At 49.1% G+C, this 20,145-nt stretch overlaps 2 protein-coding genes across 2 annotated transcripts in view; one reads left to right on the top strand and one right to left on the bottom strand.

The window, feature by feature from the left end:
- Nucleotides 1–20,145, bottom strand: part of LOC146833833 (uncharacterized) — a 338,179-nt gene that overhangs the window by 155,136 nt on the left and 162,898 nt on the right. The window contains exon 2 of the mRNA XM_085601732.1: nt 6,648–6,849. Coding sequence (XP_085457858.1) covers nt 6,648–6,746 — 99 coding nt within the window. The 5' untranslated portion in view covers nt 6,747–6,849. The remainder of the gene's footprint in view (nt 1–6,647; nt 6,850–20,145) is intronic.
- The window catches only part of LAMC1 (laminin subunit gamma 1), a 329,476-nt gene that overhangs the window by 234,490 nt on the left and 74,841 nt on the right, over nt 1–20,145 (top strand). Inside the window, exons 14-17 of the mRNA XM_085601731.1 lie at nt 7,032–7,277; nt 7,430–7,583; nt 15,530–15,672; nt 17,827–18,005. Of these exons, the coding sequence (XP_085457857.1) occupies nt 7,032–7,277; nt 7,430–7,583; nt 15,530–15,672; nt 17,827–18,005 (722 nt within the window). The remainder of the gene's footprint in view (nt 1–7,031; nt 7,278–7,429; nt 7,584–15,529; nt 15,673–17,826; nt 18,006–20,145) is intronic.

Here is a 20,145-nt window from a genome sequence, read left to right as displayed (position 1 = left end):
GGACACGCCGGGATTTCGCAGGAGCAGGTTTGAGGGGAGACAGGCCTGTAGGGCTGGGGCCAAGTCAGTGGGTGTCGACCTCTTGTTAGTTCTGTACGGCTCTTCGTCCTTCTTCTTTTTCTTCTTGTAGGTAGGCTGGATCTGAGGAAGGTAGGTTCAGGTTGCCCCCTAAATACTAAATCCAGGGGCATTAGAGGTAGGTAAAGGACAGGGACCAATGGGTCCCTTCCCTGGGGTGGGTACACCCCCTATTCTGCCACTCTCCAGTGGGAGGGGGGCAAGAGCCTGTCCCGGGTTGGATGAGTCCCTCCATCCTCAAGATGGCAGGGACTCAAGGTTGTGCTTAACCTCGCCTCCCCCACCTGAGGGGTGGAGTTGGCAGAGGTGGGTACACCTCTTTTCCTCACTTGTTTTTCCCGCTGGTTCTCCCGCCCAAAGTGGGGGGTAGAACCAGTGGAGGCAAGTTGCTGAAAGCAGCAAATGGTCTGGAGGCTCACAAAGGCGGCATGCCTTTGAAGCTTCCCCTTCGTGAACCCTGCCCATCCTGGGGTAGGAGGCTTGGCACCTCGTCCCAGGATGTGCATTGTTTCACAGAGCAGCAAGCTTTCAACCAAGGGGTCCAGAAACATGTCTGGTGGTGGCAGCCTAAGCAGCCACTCAGCCAGGTTACTAGTAGTTAGTCGAATGTCAGGGGGCATCTCTAAGATGCCCTCTGTGGTGCATTTTACATTAAATCCCACATTGGCATCAGTGTGGGTTTAATGTGCTGAGAAGTTTGATACCAAACTTCCCAGTCTTCAGTGTAGCCATTATGGTGCTGTGGAGTTCGTAATGACAACCTCCCAGCACCATATACTCTTAATGGCAGCACTGCACTTACAGTGCCCAGGAATGGACTTGGGCACTGTAGGGGTACAGGGCTCCTGCACCTGTACCCTCACCACTGGCATAGGGCACCCAGCTAGAGGGGTAACTGATGTATGCCAGGGCAGTGGTTTGTGGGCATGGCACACAGGGATGTATGTGTGCCATGTCGACTCTTCACTTTGTTCTGCATCAAGACACGCAGCCTGCAAAGGCAGTGTGTGAGTGTCAGGTAACAGGACCTCTAAGGGTGGCACAACAAGTGCTGCAGCCCTTAGAGGCCTTCTCTGGTCACAGTGCCCTGGGTACCTGTGGTACCATTTACCAGGGGCCGACATGTGGCCAGAGATGCCAATTGGGTTTATTTTGGGGAAAGAACACAGGCCATGGAAACCTGAATGGCAGGGACCCAGAGCACACCAACAAAAAGTGCATCAGTAGCCAGGCAAAAAGTGGGAGGGGGTTACTGCAACAGAAACCCACTTTCCTACAGTGATATACCACGACCTCGCGTCGTCCTCCAATTTTTCATCCCTGCCAACACGTCGCATTCGAATCAGCTCTGCTGTGGTCCACTCTCTTAGATCTTTTGCCCAGCTTCCCACTGTAGGGGGCCGTGAGCTCATCCAACCGATCGCAATCCTTCGTTTGGCCAGGACTTATCCCAGCTGGATGAATTTACAAGTAAGTTTCTTACCCTTGGGATTGGGAAGAAGTCCCAGAAGTACTTGCCTAATAGAGTGAGAAAGCAACTACCCTGAGACCTGATTCAGGCGTTCCAATATCGACCCCCAGAACGAACGCAGTTCGGAGCATTCCCATAACATATGCAGGAACTGAGCATCCAAATGACCTCACCAGGGGCAACAAGCTTGACGATCCGGGTATATCTTATGCAGTACATATGGAGTGAGGTATGTTTGATGAACAATATTAAATTGGGTAAGCTTAAATCGCACGTTAGAACTAATTTGCTTAACCCCCTCGTGCTCTATCTTCCATTCTAAATCTGTCAAGGGGTCCTCCAGTGGCTGATCCCATCTGGCCTGACCCGGAAGCGGGTCCAAAACGAGGTAGTCACGTAGCCCCCTGTATATATGTGACACTAATTGACGTCCCCCCGCCAGCGACACCAGAGCTTGCAGAGTGGCAGTGATGGGCGGCTCTTCCGGAAACATTCGCCACAGCTCTCGTGCCACCGCCGAGATCTTGGCATATTGGAGGTACTGCACCCTGCTTAAGTCGAACGTCCACTCCGCTTCCTCCCTTGTGAGGAACCATTGTCCTGTATACAGATCGCCCATCAAACAACAACCCCCCTCTGTCCATCGAGTGATAGCCATGTTTCGGCCAATTCGTTTGAATGGAACCACTGCCCACAGCAGGGCTTTGGGCGTACAGCGCTCGCTTCACCGCTATTTTAATTGCTTTTTCCCCAAACTGCAGCTACATGCCTAATATAGGGGAATCTCATTGGCACCCTCGCTCCCATCATAAGGTCAGATAAAGAGAACCCCGGATGTGTACCATTCAAAAGCAGTTTCTCCCAATTGTCGCACTCGTCTAACTATCAATCAATCATAGGCATTTGTATAGCGCACTGCTCACCCGGAGGGTCTCAAGGCGCTGGGGGGGGGGGACGCTACTGCTCGAACAGCCAGGTCTTGAGTTGCTTCCTGAAGGCGAGATGGTCTTGCGTTGTCCGGAGGTGGATCGGGAGGGAGTTCCATGTCTTGGCTTCCAGGTAGGAGAAGGATCTTGGGGGGACGGTGGCGAGGCTGGCGGAGCGGAGCTGGCGGGTGGGCTTGTGGAAGGTCAGGCGGCTGTTGAGGAACTTGGGGCCCAGGTCGTGGAGGGCCTTGTGTGCGTGGGTGAGGAGTCCGAACGTGATTCTTTTGTTGACTGGGAGCCAGTGCAGGTCTCTCAGGTGTCCGGAGATGTGGCTGTGTCTGGGGATGTCCAGGATGAGTCGTGCTGAGGCGTTCTGGAACCGTTGGAGTTTCTTCTGGAGTTTGGCGGTGGTGCCGGCGTAGAGGGCGTTCCCGTAGTCCAGCCGACTGGTGACGAGGGCCTGGGTGACCGCGTCTTCCTGGTCTCGGTGGGGATCCACCGGAAGATCTTTCGAAGCATGCGCAGGGTGTTGAAGCATGAAGACGAGACGGCGTTGACTTGTCTGGTCATCGAGAGGGAGGAGTCCAGGATGAAGCCTAGGTTGCGTGCGTGGTCCGTTGGCTTGGGGGTGGCTCCCAGGGCGGGGGGCCACCAGGAGTCGTCCCAGGCGGAGGGTGATGATCCCAGGATGAGGACCTCTGTCTTGTCTGAGTTCAGTTTCAGGCGGCTGTTCTTCATCCATTCGGTGACGTCTTTCATCCCTTCGTGTAGGCTGGCTCTGGCGGCGTCCGGGTCGCTGGTGAGGGAGAGGATCAGCTTGGTGTCGTCAGCATAGTAGATGATCTTGAGGTTGTGTTGACGTGCGATGGTTGCGAGGAGGCTCATGTAGACATTGAAGAGGGTGGGGCTGAGCGATGACCCTTGTGGAACGCCGCAGATGACTTCGGTGGCCGCTGACCGGAACGGGGGGAGGCGGACTCTCTGGGTTCTTCCGGCAAGGAATGAGGTGATCCACTCCAGGGCCTTCTCCTGGATGCCGGTGTTGTTCAGGCGCTGTACCAGGGTGCGGTTGCAGACAGTGTTGAACGCTGCGGAGAGGTCCAGGAGGATGAGGGCCGCAGTTTCCCCGTTGTCCATTAGGGATCTGATGTGGTCTGTGGCTGCGATGAGGGCGGTCTCCGTGCTGTGGTTTGCTCGGAAGCCGGATTGCGAGTGGTCGAGGGATCCGTTGGTCTCGAGGAAGGCGGCTAGCTGTCTGACGGTCTTCTCGATGACTTTGGCAGGAAACAGGAGGATCGAGATGGGGCGGTAGTTCTTGAGGTTGGAGGGGTCTGCAGTTGGTTTCTTCAGCAGGGCACTGATCTCGGCGTGTTTCCAGCACTCCGGGAAGGTGGCGGTGTTGAAGGAGGCGTTGATGATGTCGCGGAGGTGGGGTGCGATGATGTGGTCGGCCGTGTTGAAGATGTGGTGTGGGCAGGGGTCCGTAGGGGATCCGGAGTGGATGGTGTTCATTGTGCGTGTTGTGTCTTCGGTGCTGACTGGGGTCCAGGTGCGGAGGGTGGCGGTGGGGGGCATCGGTTCGGTGGTGGGGTTCGTGGTTGGTGGGCCAAAGCTGTTGTGAATGTTGGCGATCTTGTCGTGGAAGAAGGCTGCGAGGGAGTCGCAGAGGTCTTGCGAGGGAGTCATGTCATTGTTTCCGGCGTCGGGGTTGGAGAGCTCTTTGACGATGCTGAAGAGTTCCTTGCTGTTGTGGGTGTTGTTGTCCAGTCGTTCCTTGAAGGCTGTCTTCTTTGTGGCGCGGATCAGTTGGTGGTGTTTGCGGGTGGCGTGTTTGAGGGCCGTCATGTTGTCTGTGGTCTGGTTGGTGCGCCAGGTGTTCTCCAGGGAGCGGCAGTTCTTCTTGGAGGTGATGAGCTCGTCGGTGAACCAGGAGGCTTTCTTGCTGCCGCGTCTGCTGGGGGGGTTCTTCTTCAGTGGTGCGAGGGCGTCTGCGCAGTTGGTGATCCACTGTGTGAGGTTGTTGGCGGCTTCGTTGGGGTCCGTTGAGCTGGTGGGGGGGGTTCTGGCTGAGGAAGGTGGTGAGCTGGTCGCCGGTGATCTTGTTCCAGCTCCTGCGGGGGGCTTGTTGAGGGTGGTGGTGGGTCATCGTTTTACTGAAGCTGAAGTGGACGCAGCTGTGGTCAGTCCACTGGAGATTGGTGGAGTGGCTGAAGGTGACGTATTTGCTGGATGAGAAGACTGGGTCAAGCGTGTGGCCGGCGTAGTGGGTGGGGGTGGTTACCAGTTGCTTGAGTCCGAGGTTGGCCAGGTTGTCCAGCAGAGCAGTGGTGTTGCGGTCCTTGTTGTCCTCCAGGGGGAAGTTGAGGTCCCCCAGGAGGATGTAGTCGGTGGAATTGATGCCGTGCGGGCTGACTAAGTCTGTGATGTCCTTGCTGAACTGTGTGCGTGGTCCCGGTGGTCTGTAGATGAGGGTGCCTCTGAGCGTGGTCTTGGGGTCGGTGTGTATCTGGAAGTGGAGGTGTTCGGCGGAGGTGAAGGTGTCATCGGAGTTGGTCGTGATGCGGATGGTGTTCTTGTGGATGATGGCGATGCCTCCTCCTGTCTGGTTGACGCGGTCCTTCCTGGTGATTCTGTAGCCTTCCGGGACGGCGATGGCGACGTCGGGCGCTGAGGAGGCGTTCATCCAGGTTTCTGTCAGGAAGGCGATGTCTGGTGCTGTCGAGTCGAGGAGGTTCCAGAGTTCGACGGCATGCCTGTGAACGTAGCGGGTGTTGAGCAGGATGCACATCAGGTGTTTGTTGCTGGGGCTCGGTTTAGCAGGTGCGGTGTTGGGTTGGAGGCCGGTGAAGCGGCAGGTCAGGCAGGTGAAGGGTCCGTGGGTGCGTCTCGGGGTGGCTCGGTAGCAGGCGGTGTTTCGGCCGGCGTTGAGTGCGTGGAGGGTTTTGGCGTCGTAGATGTGCAGGGTGTGCTGGCGAGGGCGAGGACCAGGGGGTCTGGCGCTGGCCGCGGTCCAGGCGCGGACGGGCACAGACGGGCTTACCTTTGGCGCACCTTCGGCTGTACCGCATGTTGAAGCTGTGTTGCTATATAATAAAAGCTTAATCGAGTGACCTCCATTCCCCCCCTCTCCTCTGTAATGTGTCTAATTTCACCCGTTTTCTTTTGGATCCCCATAAGAGGTCAACTAATAGACAGTCTAGTTTGCGGAAGTACAACCACGGGACGCGATAGATGGAACCCTGCAGGGCATATAAGCATCGCAGGAGGATTACCATTTTTATGAGAGCTACCCGCCCCATCTAAGACAGAGGGAGCTCCCGCCAAAACTCAATTGACTTAGCGACCCCTCCCAACTGTATTGTTAAGAAGTATTTCCACAAGGCAGCGATTAGGCATACAGTCATATACTTACAAATATAAAATTACTGTTGTTAAATAATGCAACCTCTCCTAGAGGGGTTAACAAGAATTATCACAGTGAACATATTCTACCCCCCAGGGGTTTGTCAGTGGGGGGTTGCTAACTTCAAAGCCCTTTACTACCATGGTAATCTGTGTGATCCTATGTAACAGAAAAACTGTCTACAGCCTTTAGCACGTGTAATAACTGTCCACCATGAAGGCCTATTGGCTTTAACAGATGCTTTTCACAATAAGTAAGCCAGACCTATTGCCTTTGCCATGACATTTCTTAATAAACCAATCAGACCTGTGGCAGAGAACATATTTCTTCCCAGTAAACCAATGAGACTGATGGTCTTTATCACGGACTTGTCACCTTAACCAGCTCAGGCCTACTGTAGTTGGCATAAGCTTTCACACAAGGCAACCATCAGGCACACAGTCATAGAATTACAAATGAAGACACAACTACGGTTGGCTAAAGAAAGTACATCCCTCTAAAGAGCATGTAACAAGAATTATCACAGTTCAAACCTTCTAAATCCAGGGTTTGTAAGTGAAGTTAACCAGTACCACAGAACATGCCTACACCACAGAACATGCCTACTACTATAGTCTAAGGGTTCATGTAACAAAATATCTCTGTACAGGTTTTAATACAGTGTAATATCAATCTACCATACAAAGCCTATTGGCTTTAACAGAAGCTTTTTCACATTAAATATGCCAGGCCTACTGCCTTTGTCATAATTCTAAATAAAAACAGATACCTTGATCATTGCATTGGTACCGCAACCAGCCTCAGCCATGATAAATTGAGCATGAATGAGTGTTTCCACAAGGCAAGCACTCTTTTTCAGCTGGAGCATGCAACATGTTTTTGAAGGACATCAGTGTTGGTAGTCCCACAGGCGCCTCTCTCAGTAGTGCTTCTGATTATTTTTCTCCGACACCTGTGCTCAGAAGCCAGGCCTAAAAATAGCAAGAATCACAGTTGAACAAAGCATAACAAATGTAGCATGCGTAATCAGCCATATAACCTCCCAACTTGAACTAATATTCCTGGTATTTACATTAAGTAATGCACATAATTGTATTATATGAGCGGTTTCTACTGGAACAGATACCAAGATATGTCTCATTACTCCTTCCAGGTAAACGGTGTGAACTCTGCGATGATGGCTTCTTCGGTGATCCACTTGGTGAAAGTGGCCCTGCAAGGGTGTGCCGGACTTGCAACTGCAATGAAAATATAGACACAAATGCTGTTGGGAACTGTGATCGTCTAACTGGCGAGTGTCTAAAATGCATCTACAACACTGCTGGTTTCTACTGCGACCGTTGTCGAGATGGCTTCTTTGGAAACCCTCTGGCTCCTAGTCCTGAGGAGAAATGCAAAGGTAATGGTAATCTTTCCTTTAGTTGGTCTGCTAATTCTCATGTTTCACCTATAACTGTTAAACTGTCGCATCATCTGACATGAATCAACTTTTCAGTGATATTGAATGTTTCTGCCTTTTCCCCCATCATATGCCTTATTCCGGTCTTCCAGCCTGCAGTTGCAATCCTTATGGCACTGTCAACCAGCAGACCAGTTGTAACCAGGTCACAGGGCAGTGTGAATGCCTCCCACATGTCACAGGAAGGGATTGTGGCGCCTGCGAGCTAGGATTCTATAACCTCCAAAGTTCACTTGGTTGTGATAGGTGAGACACTTGATGTTTTATTAATATTTGTTAACTGCTTTCCTACCCTTAATACCCCAAAACCCTTACTGGACGGTTATATAAGTATCTTCTCAGTTTGCATAATTGATATAGTGCTTCGTACATCAGATGAGGCAGAAGTGCTCAGATTTGCTCCAGTTTCCTCGGTGCTCTTAGGGCAGGACATGGTGGAAAAGGTGTTGGTTGTAGTTTGCCATATATGGGAACCTTTGGTGGGATAGAATAAGGTTTGAAGGTGTAGGATAGACCTGGTGCATCGGACTTCTTTGCACATAACTGTTGTTTATTGAAGAGTGTGTGTGTTTGAGAAAGAATAGATGGTCCCAGGTGCAGTTACTTGCATCATATGGGGTTGATATTACCATATGTAAAAAAAAATACCTATGATTCGCAACTGTGGTGTATCCCTTGCTACATTCTGTCGAAGTTCACCATGTATCTATAGAAAGCATAACCCACCTGATGTTGTTGAACCACCAAACTATATGGAGCTTATCTAGATATGATAGTGGCCACGCATTATGCACACACTGTCAAGCAATGAGGAAGCATTCTATGGAGTGACCCAGGAGTGGGATTGCGAGTCAACATAGATCAATGGATCAGCAGTTGCTGTTGAGAGTAACTTTTGCCATCAAACTGCAACATGATATTTCAGGGTAAAACTATTTTATCACTGAGCAAAGACTACACATGGTAGGACATATGCACACCCAAAAAATCAAGGTTCTGGTAGATCTAATTATCTCACGAATCTTGTTCCAGGTAAATTGGAAAAAATGTGGACATTGGGTAGTGTGAATATGTTCGAGGCATGTGGGCTGCTGAATTCATATCTGTGCATAGATCGCCGCCTAGTGTTTGGTCCGGATGTTTGCACGTTGTTGTCCTGGAAGAGTCTTCGAAGTATCCTTGGATAGGTGACTCCTCCCCTGGACTACAGTGCGCATGGGCATCCTCTCCATCCTCAGATTGTTTTTTTCCGCCATTGGGTTCGGATGTGCTATCTTAACTCCAGTTAGGAAAAAGTTAGTCGAGGCCAAAAGGCCTTTAGTTCGCGTCGGTACTGTTCACTCGATCGGTTTCGACCCTACCTGTTAGCTTACTAACTTCGGAAACAACTTTTCGCTTTTTACCTGACCATCGACGACACCGACGATGGAGTCGAGGACACCATTCAAGAGGTGCCCGGTATGCAATGCGAAATATCCCCATATCGACGTCCACCCGGTGTGCAACAAATGCTTGTCGCCGGACCACGACGAATCGACATGCATGGCCTGTGCCCGGTTCCGTTCCAAGAAGACTCTACGGAATCGTCTAGCGGCGAGACTCGAAGCGCAGCACGCGGCACCGGCCCCGGCAGACATCTTCAACGCCGAAGATGTCGAGGAGTTGGAAATCCTACCCTCCAATCCCGGTTCCGAACATGACTCCGGTTCGGACGACGTCGACGAATCACTCTTTCGCAGAGATGAAGACAACGCCGAGGTAGGAGACGACGATGAGGCCTTAGGGGCCGAAGAGAGTAGCTCCAATGACGAGCAAGGCCTACCCGTTCAGACTGACGAGGGCCCAGTGCCACAGTCTATGGCTCCGGTCGAGGGATCGCCTTCGGGCCTTACCCGCGACCTATCCCGCGGTTCTTAGGCCCCGCCCTCGGACGTTCAGCGGCAGCCATTATTACCTACACCGGCTGGTTTCCCTTCTACCAAACCGAAACCGAAAGCTGCACCGGTAAAAATGAAACCGAAACCGAAAGTGGCGCTAGTCGGATCGAGGCCTTCCACACCTTCGACGCCAGCGACACGCATCGGCACCGAGCGCACCAAACGAGACTTCGGTGCCGAACTCGAAGCGGCCGACGCCGGAGTCGGCATTCGGAAAAAGGCCCTCGGTGCCATCAAACCTGCTCGGCTCTCGGCGCCGACGCCATCGACTCCTAAACCAAAGGTCATACCACCTGCTGCGTCTCACGTCGCTTCCACGGCAACACCGAAGCCTCCTGCATCGAAGACGTCGACGGCCATTTCCGCCCCTCGACCCGATGACCCACCGGCGCCGAAAAAGTCCACGGCCGCCTCTACCAACCTGGTGGGCGCTAAGGCCTCGAAAGCGCTTCACGCGCGAACCGTTGCAGCACAAAGCAGCAAAACCCAAGCGGTCCTCCAGGACACATCGGGCTCCGGCCCACTAAAAGCTCAAACAGCCTCTTCGGCGCCAGCCAACATAACTTTTGGCCTGCCGCCATCCACGATCCCGAAAATGTTCCAACACGGGTCACCCACACCACGGTTACACCTGCTGAGACGTCTCCGTCACGTTACATCGACGCCAACACCGGCAGGATGGTTATCCATGACCGGAGGATAACTTCAGAGCCACCCTTGGACCCTTTCAGGATCCCACTAAAGAGAAAGCTGCCTGTGGACTCAGAACCTGTGCTTTGCGAATCTTTCGACTCGCCCTACCAGGACCCACTATCATTCTCTCCCACACACTCCGACACGGATGCGTTGGCAGACTATATGGATGACCAAGTCCCTTACCACGGAGACATGGACCCTGATGACCAACAGGACACTGATCAAACTTGGGGCGACCCTGCAGACCCCAGTGCACCTCTAGATGCACAGGACCCACAACTCTATGGAGCGAAAACCTCTCCGACAGAGGACACTGCAGCGTTCAACGCTCTTATTGAACGTGCTGCAAATAATCATGACGTGCAGCTTCACTCTGACACCGTGGAAGACGACTTCCTTATGGACACTTTCGCTTCCTCGGAAAGGCATGTAAAGACTCTGCCCATGCTGAAAGGAGTCCTCAAACCAGCCAAGGACATCTTCAAGGAACCCACCAGGGCACGGGTGATAAACCCCAGGATCGACAAAAAGTACAGATCAGCACCTGGGGACCCTACTTGCATCAGAGGCCAACTACCTCTCGACTCCATTGTCGTTGCGAATGCTCGCAAGAGGGCACACTCGCAATCAACAGGTGACGCTCCTCCCCCGGACAGAGTCCAAGGTTTTAGAGACCTCTGGCAAGCGAGTTGCCGCCCAGGCTGCCAACATATGGCGCATAGCCAACACTCAAGCGCTCCTCGCTCGCTACGATAGAGCGCACTATGATACAATGGAGCAACTACTCCAACATCTCCCTGACCAGTTCAAAGAAGGTGCAGAAATTCTTATCAGAGAGGGACAGCTACTCACAAATGCTTCCATCAAGTGTGCACTAGATGCCGCAGACACGGCGGCCAGGGCCATAAACACAAGCGTCCTGCTGCGACGACATGCCTGGTTGTGAATCTCCGGGTTCAAACCTGAGGTGCAAAATTATATACTGAACCAACCTGTCAACCCCGACTATTTATTCGGGCCGGAGGTTGACACGGCCCTTGAGAAAATAAAAAAGGACACGGACACCGCAAAGTCCATGGGGGCTCTCCAGACTCAGTCCTTTCGGAGCAGCTCCTTTCGTCGCCCCGGAAATAGAGGAGCAGGTAGAGGACAGGGGTCACAGCAGATATACAACAAGGGCAATACCCAAACCACCTACGATAAAAACACCTGGGGTGGATATCGTGGCTCCAGTACAAAGGGCAGAGGACGCGGCTACGGCAACACCAGGTCCTCCCCCAAGAACAAGCAGTGACGCCCTCTCCCTTCCTCCCGACCACATAACACCTGTCGGGGGAAGGCTACAAAGGTTCCTGTCCACGTGGAACTCCATCACCACGGACAGGTGGGTCAAAGATATTGTCAAATACGGTTACTGTCTAGAGCTAACCTCCACTCCACCCACAATACCTCCAAGAAACCGTCCTATGTCCTCAGAGCACTTAACGCTCTTACAGCAAGAGGTGCACAGTATGCTTCTAAAAGGCGCTATAGAGGTCGTACCCGTCCACGAGCACGGTACGGGAGTGTACTCCCTCTACTTTTTAATACCGAAAAAGGACGGGGTCACTCAGGCCTATACTAGACCTAAGACCCCTGAACCGGTACATTATTTCCGAGCACTTTCACATGCTCACTCTCCAGCAAGTCCTTCCGCTTCTCAAGCAGGGAGACTTCCTGGCCACACTGGACCTCAAGGATGCGTATTTCCACATACCCATTCACCCCTCACACAAAAAATACCTCAGGTTCACTGTTCAGGGACAGCACTATCAATTCAAAGTCCTGCCCTTCGGCGTGACAACAGCACCCAGGGTTTTCACAAAGTGCCTAGCTACTGTGGCGGCACATCTACGGAGGCAGCACATACACGTCTACCCCTACCTGGACGACTGGCTCGTTCAAGCGAAGTCAGCCCAGCAATGTGCCAGCCACATGTCCCGCACCATTCACCTCCTTCACAGTCTGGGATTCTCACTAAATTACCCAAAATCCCATCTCCAGCCCGCACACGTACAACAGTACCTGGGTGCGACTATAGACACCCTGGCGGCCACAGCTCAGCCAAATTTAGTGAGGATCAAAAGCATGCAAATGCTGATTTCCAAGTTCAAACCCCAACACTCCCTTCCTGCGCGAGTGTTCATGCAGTTGATAGGCATGATGGCCTCCTGCATTTTCATAGTCCCGCACGCGAGATTACATATGCGCCCGCTTCAGGAGTGCTTGGCACGTCAGTGGAATCAGGCTCAAGGACAGTTGAAAGACCTAGTGTTGGTGAGCGGTCGGGCATACAACTCTCTGCATTGGTGGAATCCACAAAACCTTTGCAAGGGCCGACCGTTCCAAGAGCCTGTTCCACAAATAGTACTGACAGCAGACGCGTCTCTCCAGGGATGGGGAGCTCATGTACTCCACTACACAGTGCAGGGACTATGGACAACACAACAGAAGAAGATGCACATCAACCTTCTGGAACTGATGGCAATCTTCCTAGCCATGAAGGCATTCAAAGTACATCTGTGCAACAAGGTCGTGTTGATCCGGACGGACAACATGACCGCAATGTACTACATACAGAAGCAGGGAGGAACGCACTCTCCACAGTTGTCTCATCTGGCTCAGAGCATGTGGAAGTGGGCCATTCAGAGGAACATGTTCCTCATGGCGGAACACCTCCCCGGCAAGGACAACCAAATGGCGGATCTGCTCAGCAGACACAGCCACCAGTTGCACGAGTGGGAGTTACACCCATCAGTACTCCAGCCGTACTTCCAGCAGTGGGGTCATCCAGAGATAGACCTGTTCGCCACAAGCGAAAACGCAAAATGCCAAAGCTTTGCCGCCAGATTCCCACATCCGCAGTCGCAGGGCAATGCGATATGGATGAACTGGTCCGGCAGATTTGCGTACACTTTTCCCCCAGCACCATTGATACCGCTGGTGGCTCGCAAACTCAGACAACACTCCCTGACACTCGTCCTAGTTGCTCCTACGTGGGCACGCCAGCCATGGTACACCACCTTCCTCGAACTTTCCGTGGTGCCGCATCAAAGGCTGCGGATCAAACCCGCGCATTTGATGCAGAACCATGGAGAGATTCAGCACCCAGATCCGCAACAGCTGAACCTGGCGATCTGGCTCCTGAAGTCCTAGAGTTTGGCTACCTCAACCTGCCACCTGACTGTATGGACATCATCAAGGAGGCCAGGAGACCCACTACAAGAGCTTGCTATGCAGCCAAATGGAAAAGGTTTGTCATTTATTGCGGTAATAATGACATTAACCCGCTGGACCCATCCATCCAAAACATCATTTGTTACCTCCTACACCTATACCGATGCAATCTGGCGTACACCTCTATACGTGTCCATTTGACCGCAAGATCAGCCTATCTACAAACCAGGCAGCACCTCTCTCTATTCAGAGTGCCTGCCATCAAAGCATTCTTGGAAGGACTCAAACGAGTCATTCCACCAAGCCACCCACCAGCTCCAATGTGGAACCTCAACCTGGTCCTCACACGCCTGATGGGTCCACCCTTTGAACCTCTCCACTCATGCGAGACTCAATTCCTCACCTGGAAAGTAGCTTTCCTGGTAGCGATCACTTCTTTAAGAAGAGTTAGTGAACTCCAGGCACTAACAGTTCAAGAGCCATTTATACAGGTTCATGCCAACAGGGTCGTACTACGTACCAACCCCAAATTCATGCCCAAGGTAATATCGCAGTTCCACATGAATCAAACTATTGAACTGCCCGTTTTCTTCCAAAACCCACAAACTGTCGCGGAAAGGGCACTCCACACACTAGATGTCAAAAGGGCCCTCATGTATTACATCGACAGGACCAAACCCTTTAGGAAGACAAAACAACTGTTCGTTGCCTTTGCCCCACACCACAAAGGTAACGCCATCTCCAAAGCAGGGATAGCCAGATGGATAGTTAAGTGTATCCAAATTTGTTATCAAAAGGCAAAACGCACATTAACTATTCCCCCACGAGCCCACTCAACACGTAAGTTAGGGGCCTCCATGGCTTTTCTAGGAAATATTCCCCTGCATGATATATGTAGAGCAGCCACCTGGTCCACTACACACACATTTACCAAACACTATTGTGTAGATGTGCAATCAAAACAGCATGCAGCTGTAGGACAGGCTGTTCTCAAAACCCTTTTTCAGACCGCTGCAGCTGGCACTGGTAGCCGCCGCTAATAGAGGGCACTGCTATACATTCTATGCACAGATATGAATTCAGCAGCCCACATGCCTCGAACTGAATATGCTACTTACCAGTATGCATCTGTTCTTGGCATGTAGGGCTGCTGACATTCATATCGCCCTCCCTCCTCCCCGGCGCCTGTAGCAGCTGCAGCTCTCAGAATTACTGTAAGCATGGTCATCACTTTCTGTATCTACTCCATCACTGCCACAATGGCGAAAAACAATCTGAGGATGGAGAGGATGCCCATGCGCACTGTAGTCCAGGGGAGGAGTCACCTATCCAAGGATACTTCGAAGACTCTTCCAGGACAACAACGTGCAAACATCCGGACCCAACACTAGGCGGCGATCTATGCACAGATATGAATGTCAGCAGCCCTACATGCCAAGAACAGATGCATACTGGTAAGTAGCATATTCAATGCAATAAAATGTGTGCCACAGCTATTATGCTTACTGGGGTCTTTGTAATTTCATCATCAGAAAACAGGATGTTAGTCCACTAGCTTGAATCTGTTGTATGAATGATAGTAGGCCCGTAATAAGACTGGTTGATTTATGTCTATAGAAAACAATAAGTGGCAGTTAAAATGATGTACTGTATGTGTCCTTATTTGCTTACTGGCAATAATACAAAGCAGGTGACACCTAGTGCCACTGTATCCTAGCAATTACATATAGGTCTGTATGTTCGTCATTGTTTTTGTGTTCAGTCTGTCAGTGGCTGTTTTGTAGAGTACTTGTGTTGTCAACTGGACCTTACTTGAGGAAATGTTTGTCACACGTTGCACAATGATTCATTTAGCTTCTTTGAATAGGCCATGATCTGTGTTCGCCTCAAAAGGAGGCATATCTGTATGCTGGAAAAATGTTATGCATGTTGGTGCATCTTGGCAATTGGCTGCTAGTGTAGCCATTCCGTCTGGTTTATGCTATTTATTTTTTTGTCAGTCTACTTTTTTCTGTACTTGTCATAAGCACATCCTCTCGTGCTGTCGGAAGTCCTTCCTTGATTAACTTGATGCATGTGTTTAGTTACTAACCCTCCTTCCGTTTACGTTGTGTATTGTACGTGTCTATTTCACTCTGACATGCTTAATTGTAACCACTTCATTTGGGGTATTATCACAAATGCATTAAAATGTTGTAGTAGGGGATAACTGGACATAGCATTGATCTTGTGTTGCTTATTGTAAGGATATTTAATTTGAGTGTCACTCAAGATGCTTCTGTAGATGTATCGATTGTCCATTATCCATACAAGTGTAGCTATCTATAATCTCATTTATCATAGGTGTGAATGCCATGCGCTGGGCTCCACCAATGGGCAGTGTGATATTCAATCGGGTCAGTGTGAATGTCAGCCTGGCATTACTGGCCGTCGTTGTGAGCGATGTGAAGTTAATCACTTTGGATTTGGACCTGATGGATGCAAACGTAAGTAGAAACAGCCGCTCGTACAGTATAGCAACTAGTGCTTTTGCCAACACTATCACATTAGGCCCATTCTAAACCTTGTTTTTCAGCCGCTGTCAGCCACCTTCATAATCCAGTCGGTAAAACGTCCCTTCCATAAATATCTGGCTAATCTGTTAAGCAGATAGTGAGTTGGTCAATGACCGTACATCATTCATTGTAAGCCATACATAATGCTACACTGCATATTGATGTGGTACTATTCCTCCAATCAGGATGTATTGTTGCTTCCTTATGCTTGCCTAAATGTTCAGGGAAGAGTTAGTGCCAGTATGTTTGCATTCAAACAGTCTGTGTTGGTTAATGTCTACAGAAGAAAGAGAAGAAGAACTTTCTGCACAGTGACCTCTTCACCTTGCTGACTTGTGGTGGGCTGTGCAGATGCCTCCTTCCTCACTCAGTGTGATGGTCCCACTCCAGAATGTAGAAAATAAGTGCGTCCTTAGCAGCTTTGGCCTACAGGCACCCATAGAAACTGTGACCGTGATCTGCCATCCTTAAGGCATCCAAGCAAGCTTGCTTTTTTTCCTTTGCCTTACTGTGTCATAGACCACTATTGTGCACGACGAAGCACCTCATTAGGATAGATCCATTTCTCTTTCAAATAATGACTCCAGAAGGGAGGGCGAGTGTTACACGCCAAGATTTCAAAAGTGCAGCTTTGTGTATTAAACAACATATTGCATTCTAGTACAGAATACAGTGTCTTAGAGGTCTTTTCGAAAAGCCTTTTTCATGAGTCGTTGACTATACAGGTTCATTAATGGTCAGTCTGCTTTGTAGATCCAGACAACATGCATTTCCCCCCTTATTGACCTGCAGGCATAGGACTTTTTTTCATTGCCGAGCAGTTTTCAGTTATGAAAAGGAAGGAGAATATCTACGAAGAGCTCAGTTAAGAAAAACTAAGGCGTACAATAATGTCCTGTAGACAAACATGGTCTCCATGGTCACAAGTGTCTGGCCACTTACGTGATTTCAAAGAGTGGTTCAAAATAGTTTTGGGACATGGTAAGTCAAAGATGAAAAGCATGCTTGTTTGAGTTCTGTTAGGATGTCATATCATGGAAGTATTTGCAATGAGTACAAGCAGGCTAAAGGTGCTAAGAGTGCATTTTCATATACGACGTTCTGAAATGGGTCCATTGAGGAAAGAGGCATAGAGGTGTTCAATCTGAAATAATCATGAATACCAAATGTGGTACTCGGAATAATGAACTAGGCACATAATGTGATCAAACACCAAGCTGGGTGCCCAATGCATCGCCCACTACCAAAGGCTGTGTGCAGGAAGTCTGTATGCTAGGGGTTGTGGTTGCAAAGCAGGGCTAACGAACTAGGAGGCTTGTCACTCAAATTATCCAGAGTGGACAACCTGGGCCAGTTATGAATATTAAACTAGGAGAAAGACTTGCTATCGGAACATGTTTATCAAATTGGGAGCACCATTGAGCGTAGTTTTCATTTTTTGGGGGAATTGTATTAATAAATAATTAATTAAAACCTATTCATTAAACTGTTATATAATGCCTGGAGAAGAGAAGAATATGTGACGTTACAACGGCACATATTACATCGCAGTAGGTAACAACGCGGTTGTTACAACAACTGCATTGTTACCACTCGTGCCTTTACAACGCAAGTAGTTTCTACGACTTACACTAGATGGCGCACTGGATTTAGGAATAGTATAAATTACTATTCTTACTCCAGTTAACGCAACAACAGGGAATGTGTTGGATTTAAAATCCAACACATTCCCTGTTGCACGCCACCTAGCGCAAGTCGTAGAAACTACTTGCGTTGTTACCTACCTGCGGGGTAAGAACCGTGTTGTAAACGCTGTTTCCCATTATAGAAACCTATTTTTTACAGCCTGTACCCTTTTATGTATTTAACAAATATTATGCCATCTAATGCTTGGAGTCAGAAAGTATGACATTTGTGTTCAACCAAAACTTTTCTTTTTCAATCAGGTCTTTTAATTATGCAAAAAAACGTATTACGTTGGCATTTCTGGATTATTGCATGTTACATAGACAGTTGCCTCATTTGGTTTATCGTATCCTATACAGATTTCACTAGTCTAAACACTGTCTCTTCACCCCTTCTTAGCATGCGACTGTGACCCAGAGGGCTCTCGGTCCTTACAGTGTAAGGACGATGGTCGTTGTGAGTGTAAAGAAGGTTTTGTGGGAAACCTCTGTGATCAGTGTGAAGAGAATTATTTCTACAATCGATCCTCACCAGGCTGTCAAGAGTGTCCTGCCTGCTACAGGCTTGTAAAGGACAAGGTAATTATGGGGTATACTTCATAAAAACATTTGTGAAGCGAGATGACCAAAAGGTAAGCTTCTTGATGAATTTTTCCTGCGTATTGTCCCTCAAGAAAAATATTCCCTGGTGTCGGAAAGGGATTGAGATTTCCATTTCTGTATTATGTATGCAGACTTTTTTGGTTTTATGTTATTTTGTTATGGAACTTTTTTTTTTCTTTGAAGCTCCTGCCAGTTGGGCTGAGCACCTTTCTGCTTCAGCAGGCCTAGCGTAGTAGATTACTAAGGGCATTAGAAAACATGTCCGTACAATTCCTGAAGTTATGATGGGGCACAGTTTAAGTACCTGGTCATGATGCTCAGAGTATGCAGTTTTTGGTCTGCACCAGTACACCAGCTGTGTCTATTTGGAATTTTGAGTAATTTATGTATAACTGGTTTTTGTTCCATGCAGTGGAAAGCTGGTCTCTCAGTAAAAAACTTTTTTTTATATAACTTGAAATATTATTTGAATTAGTGCTCAAAATATACTTTAGCAAAAAATTCATTTAGGTCAATTCCATGACAAATATATCAATTATGAATCCTCCATATTTAAAACCTTTAACAAATGCTAATATGTCAAGCCTATTATTGGATTATAAAGTGCAATTTTAGACCCCACACCTCTTGGCATGCATATAGTTTTTGATGTAAACTCTATTTAATGTCTCAAGCTACAATCTAAATTCGGGTGGTTTAGGTGATCTCCAACAAGTAGCATTCGCAGAATGTGCTAATGGTATTGCAATGAACCACCAGAAACATGCAGCTCTTGGTCGTATTCCCAAATTCATAGAGCTACCAAGAAGAATAGAATTCCCATCCAGAGTAATCTCATCCCCCCGTTAAACCTACATGCTCTTCAAGACTCCTCCCCACAAATGTTTTAGCCTAATAAATCTCCAGCTCATATGATCCAAGTTTCCAGACTCTGGGGACCTGGAACACTGATTAGATACATTAGACCATCTACCGAGAATACAACCGAATTCTCTGGAAATTGGGTCTGAACAGCCCTCTGCTATTTATGTTGGGAGGTTTCTCTCCATTTTTGTTCTCAGGTTTTTTCTTTTGCTCATCTACTCTTTAGAGCACAAAACTGGTCTTCAAAGTTGTTTTGCAAGACCCTTAACCAGGATATCCAATGACTTAACATTCTCAGATTGCTAGAAGGTCCATATAGATCCTGAACTACTTCTCTTGTAGATTTAGTTTGAAGCGGCAGATGTTTTTTGACTGGGGTGACAGTCTGAAAGTCGGGAAGCTTATTCTGAGTCTTAGCTGACAGAAGTTGAACCTGAACAGCTTCCCATGAATCTATATTATCATTAATGAATCAGTCCCCTACTTTTCATTTTTTCTGTTTGTCTCTTTTGAAATAGCTGCCAGACATACATATTTAAGTGGGGTTTCTGCGTGGATGTCAGGGTTCTTTAACCATCACCATAACTGCTTCTGTTTTTGTCTGGAAATTGTTAATATTTAATACCTTACCAATTTTGGAATACTGACTGAGGGGTTGGGGGACCTGAATAAGGGAAATTCCCAAGTTTTCATCCATCCTTAAGTAATTATTAAATGTCCTAGATTAATTGAAATTGTAAAAACCTTTATTATTAATAATGCAGCAAAATAGTATGCTTCCAGTCAGGGAGTGACAGTATGCCTTCTTCACATGTCTTGGACGACTCTGAAGCGCTGGGTACCTCGCTAGAACCGGTGGGCCACCCGGATTCGGGCCCTAGGCGTCTGGTGCACTGGTGGTTCCAGGTGTTGGGTTTCTTTGTCCTCAGAGTCTGTCTATTGAGTTTGTTTTTAACAGAGCTGCTGTTCACAGGAGATCCGGTCTTTGTTGAAGGCAGTCAGTCCTCCCAGGGTTCTGGAGGTCGCTGGCTGCAGGTCAAGGCCACTTTTGGCGCAGGATCTCTAAAAACTGCAGACAGACCAGTAGGGCTGGGGATAAGTCTGTTCTTCTCTGCAGTCTCCTCAGCCGGGCGTCTTCTTTCGTCCTTTTTTGTAGGTTGCGGGAATCTGTCTTCTTGGTTCAGGGCTGCCCCCTATATACTGTATTGAGGTGCCATTTAAGGGACCTCGAGGACAGTAGCCAATGGGCTAC

Source organism: Triturus cristatus, chromosome 4_2 (genome assembly GCF_964204655.1).
Source record: "Triturus cristatus chromosome 4_2, aTriCri1.1, whole genome shotgun sequence".
Taxonomy (NCBI): domain Eukaryota; kingdom Metazoa; phylum Chordata; class Amphibia; order Caudata; family Salamandridae; genus Triturus; species Triturus cristatus.
The sequence above is the reverse complement of the archived record's forward strand: the minus strand, read 5'-3'. Positions and strand labels throughout refer to the sequence as shown.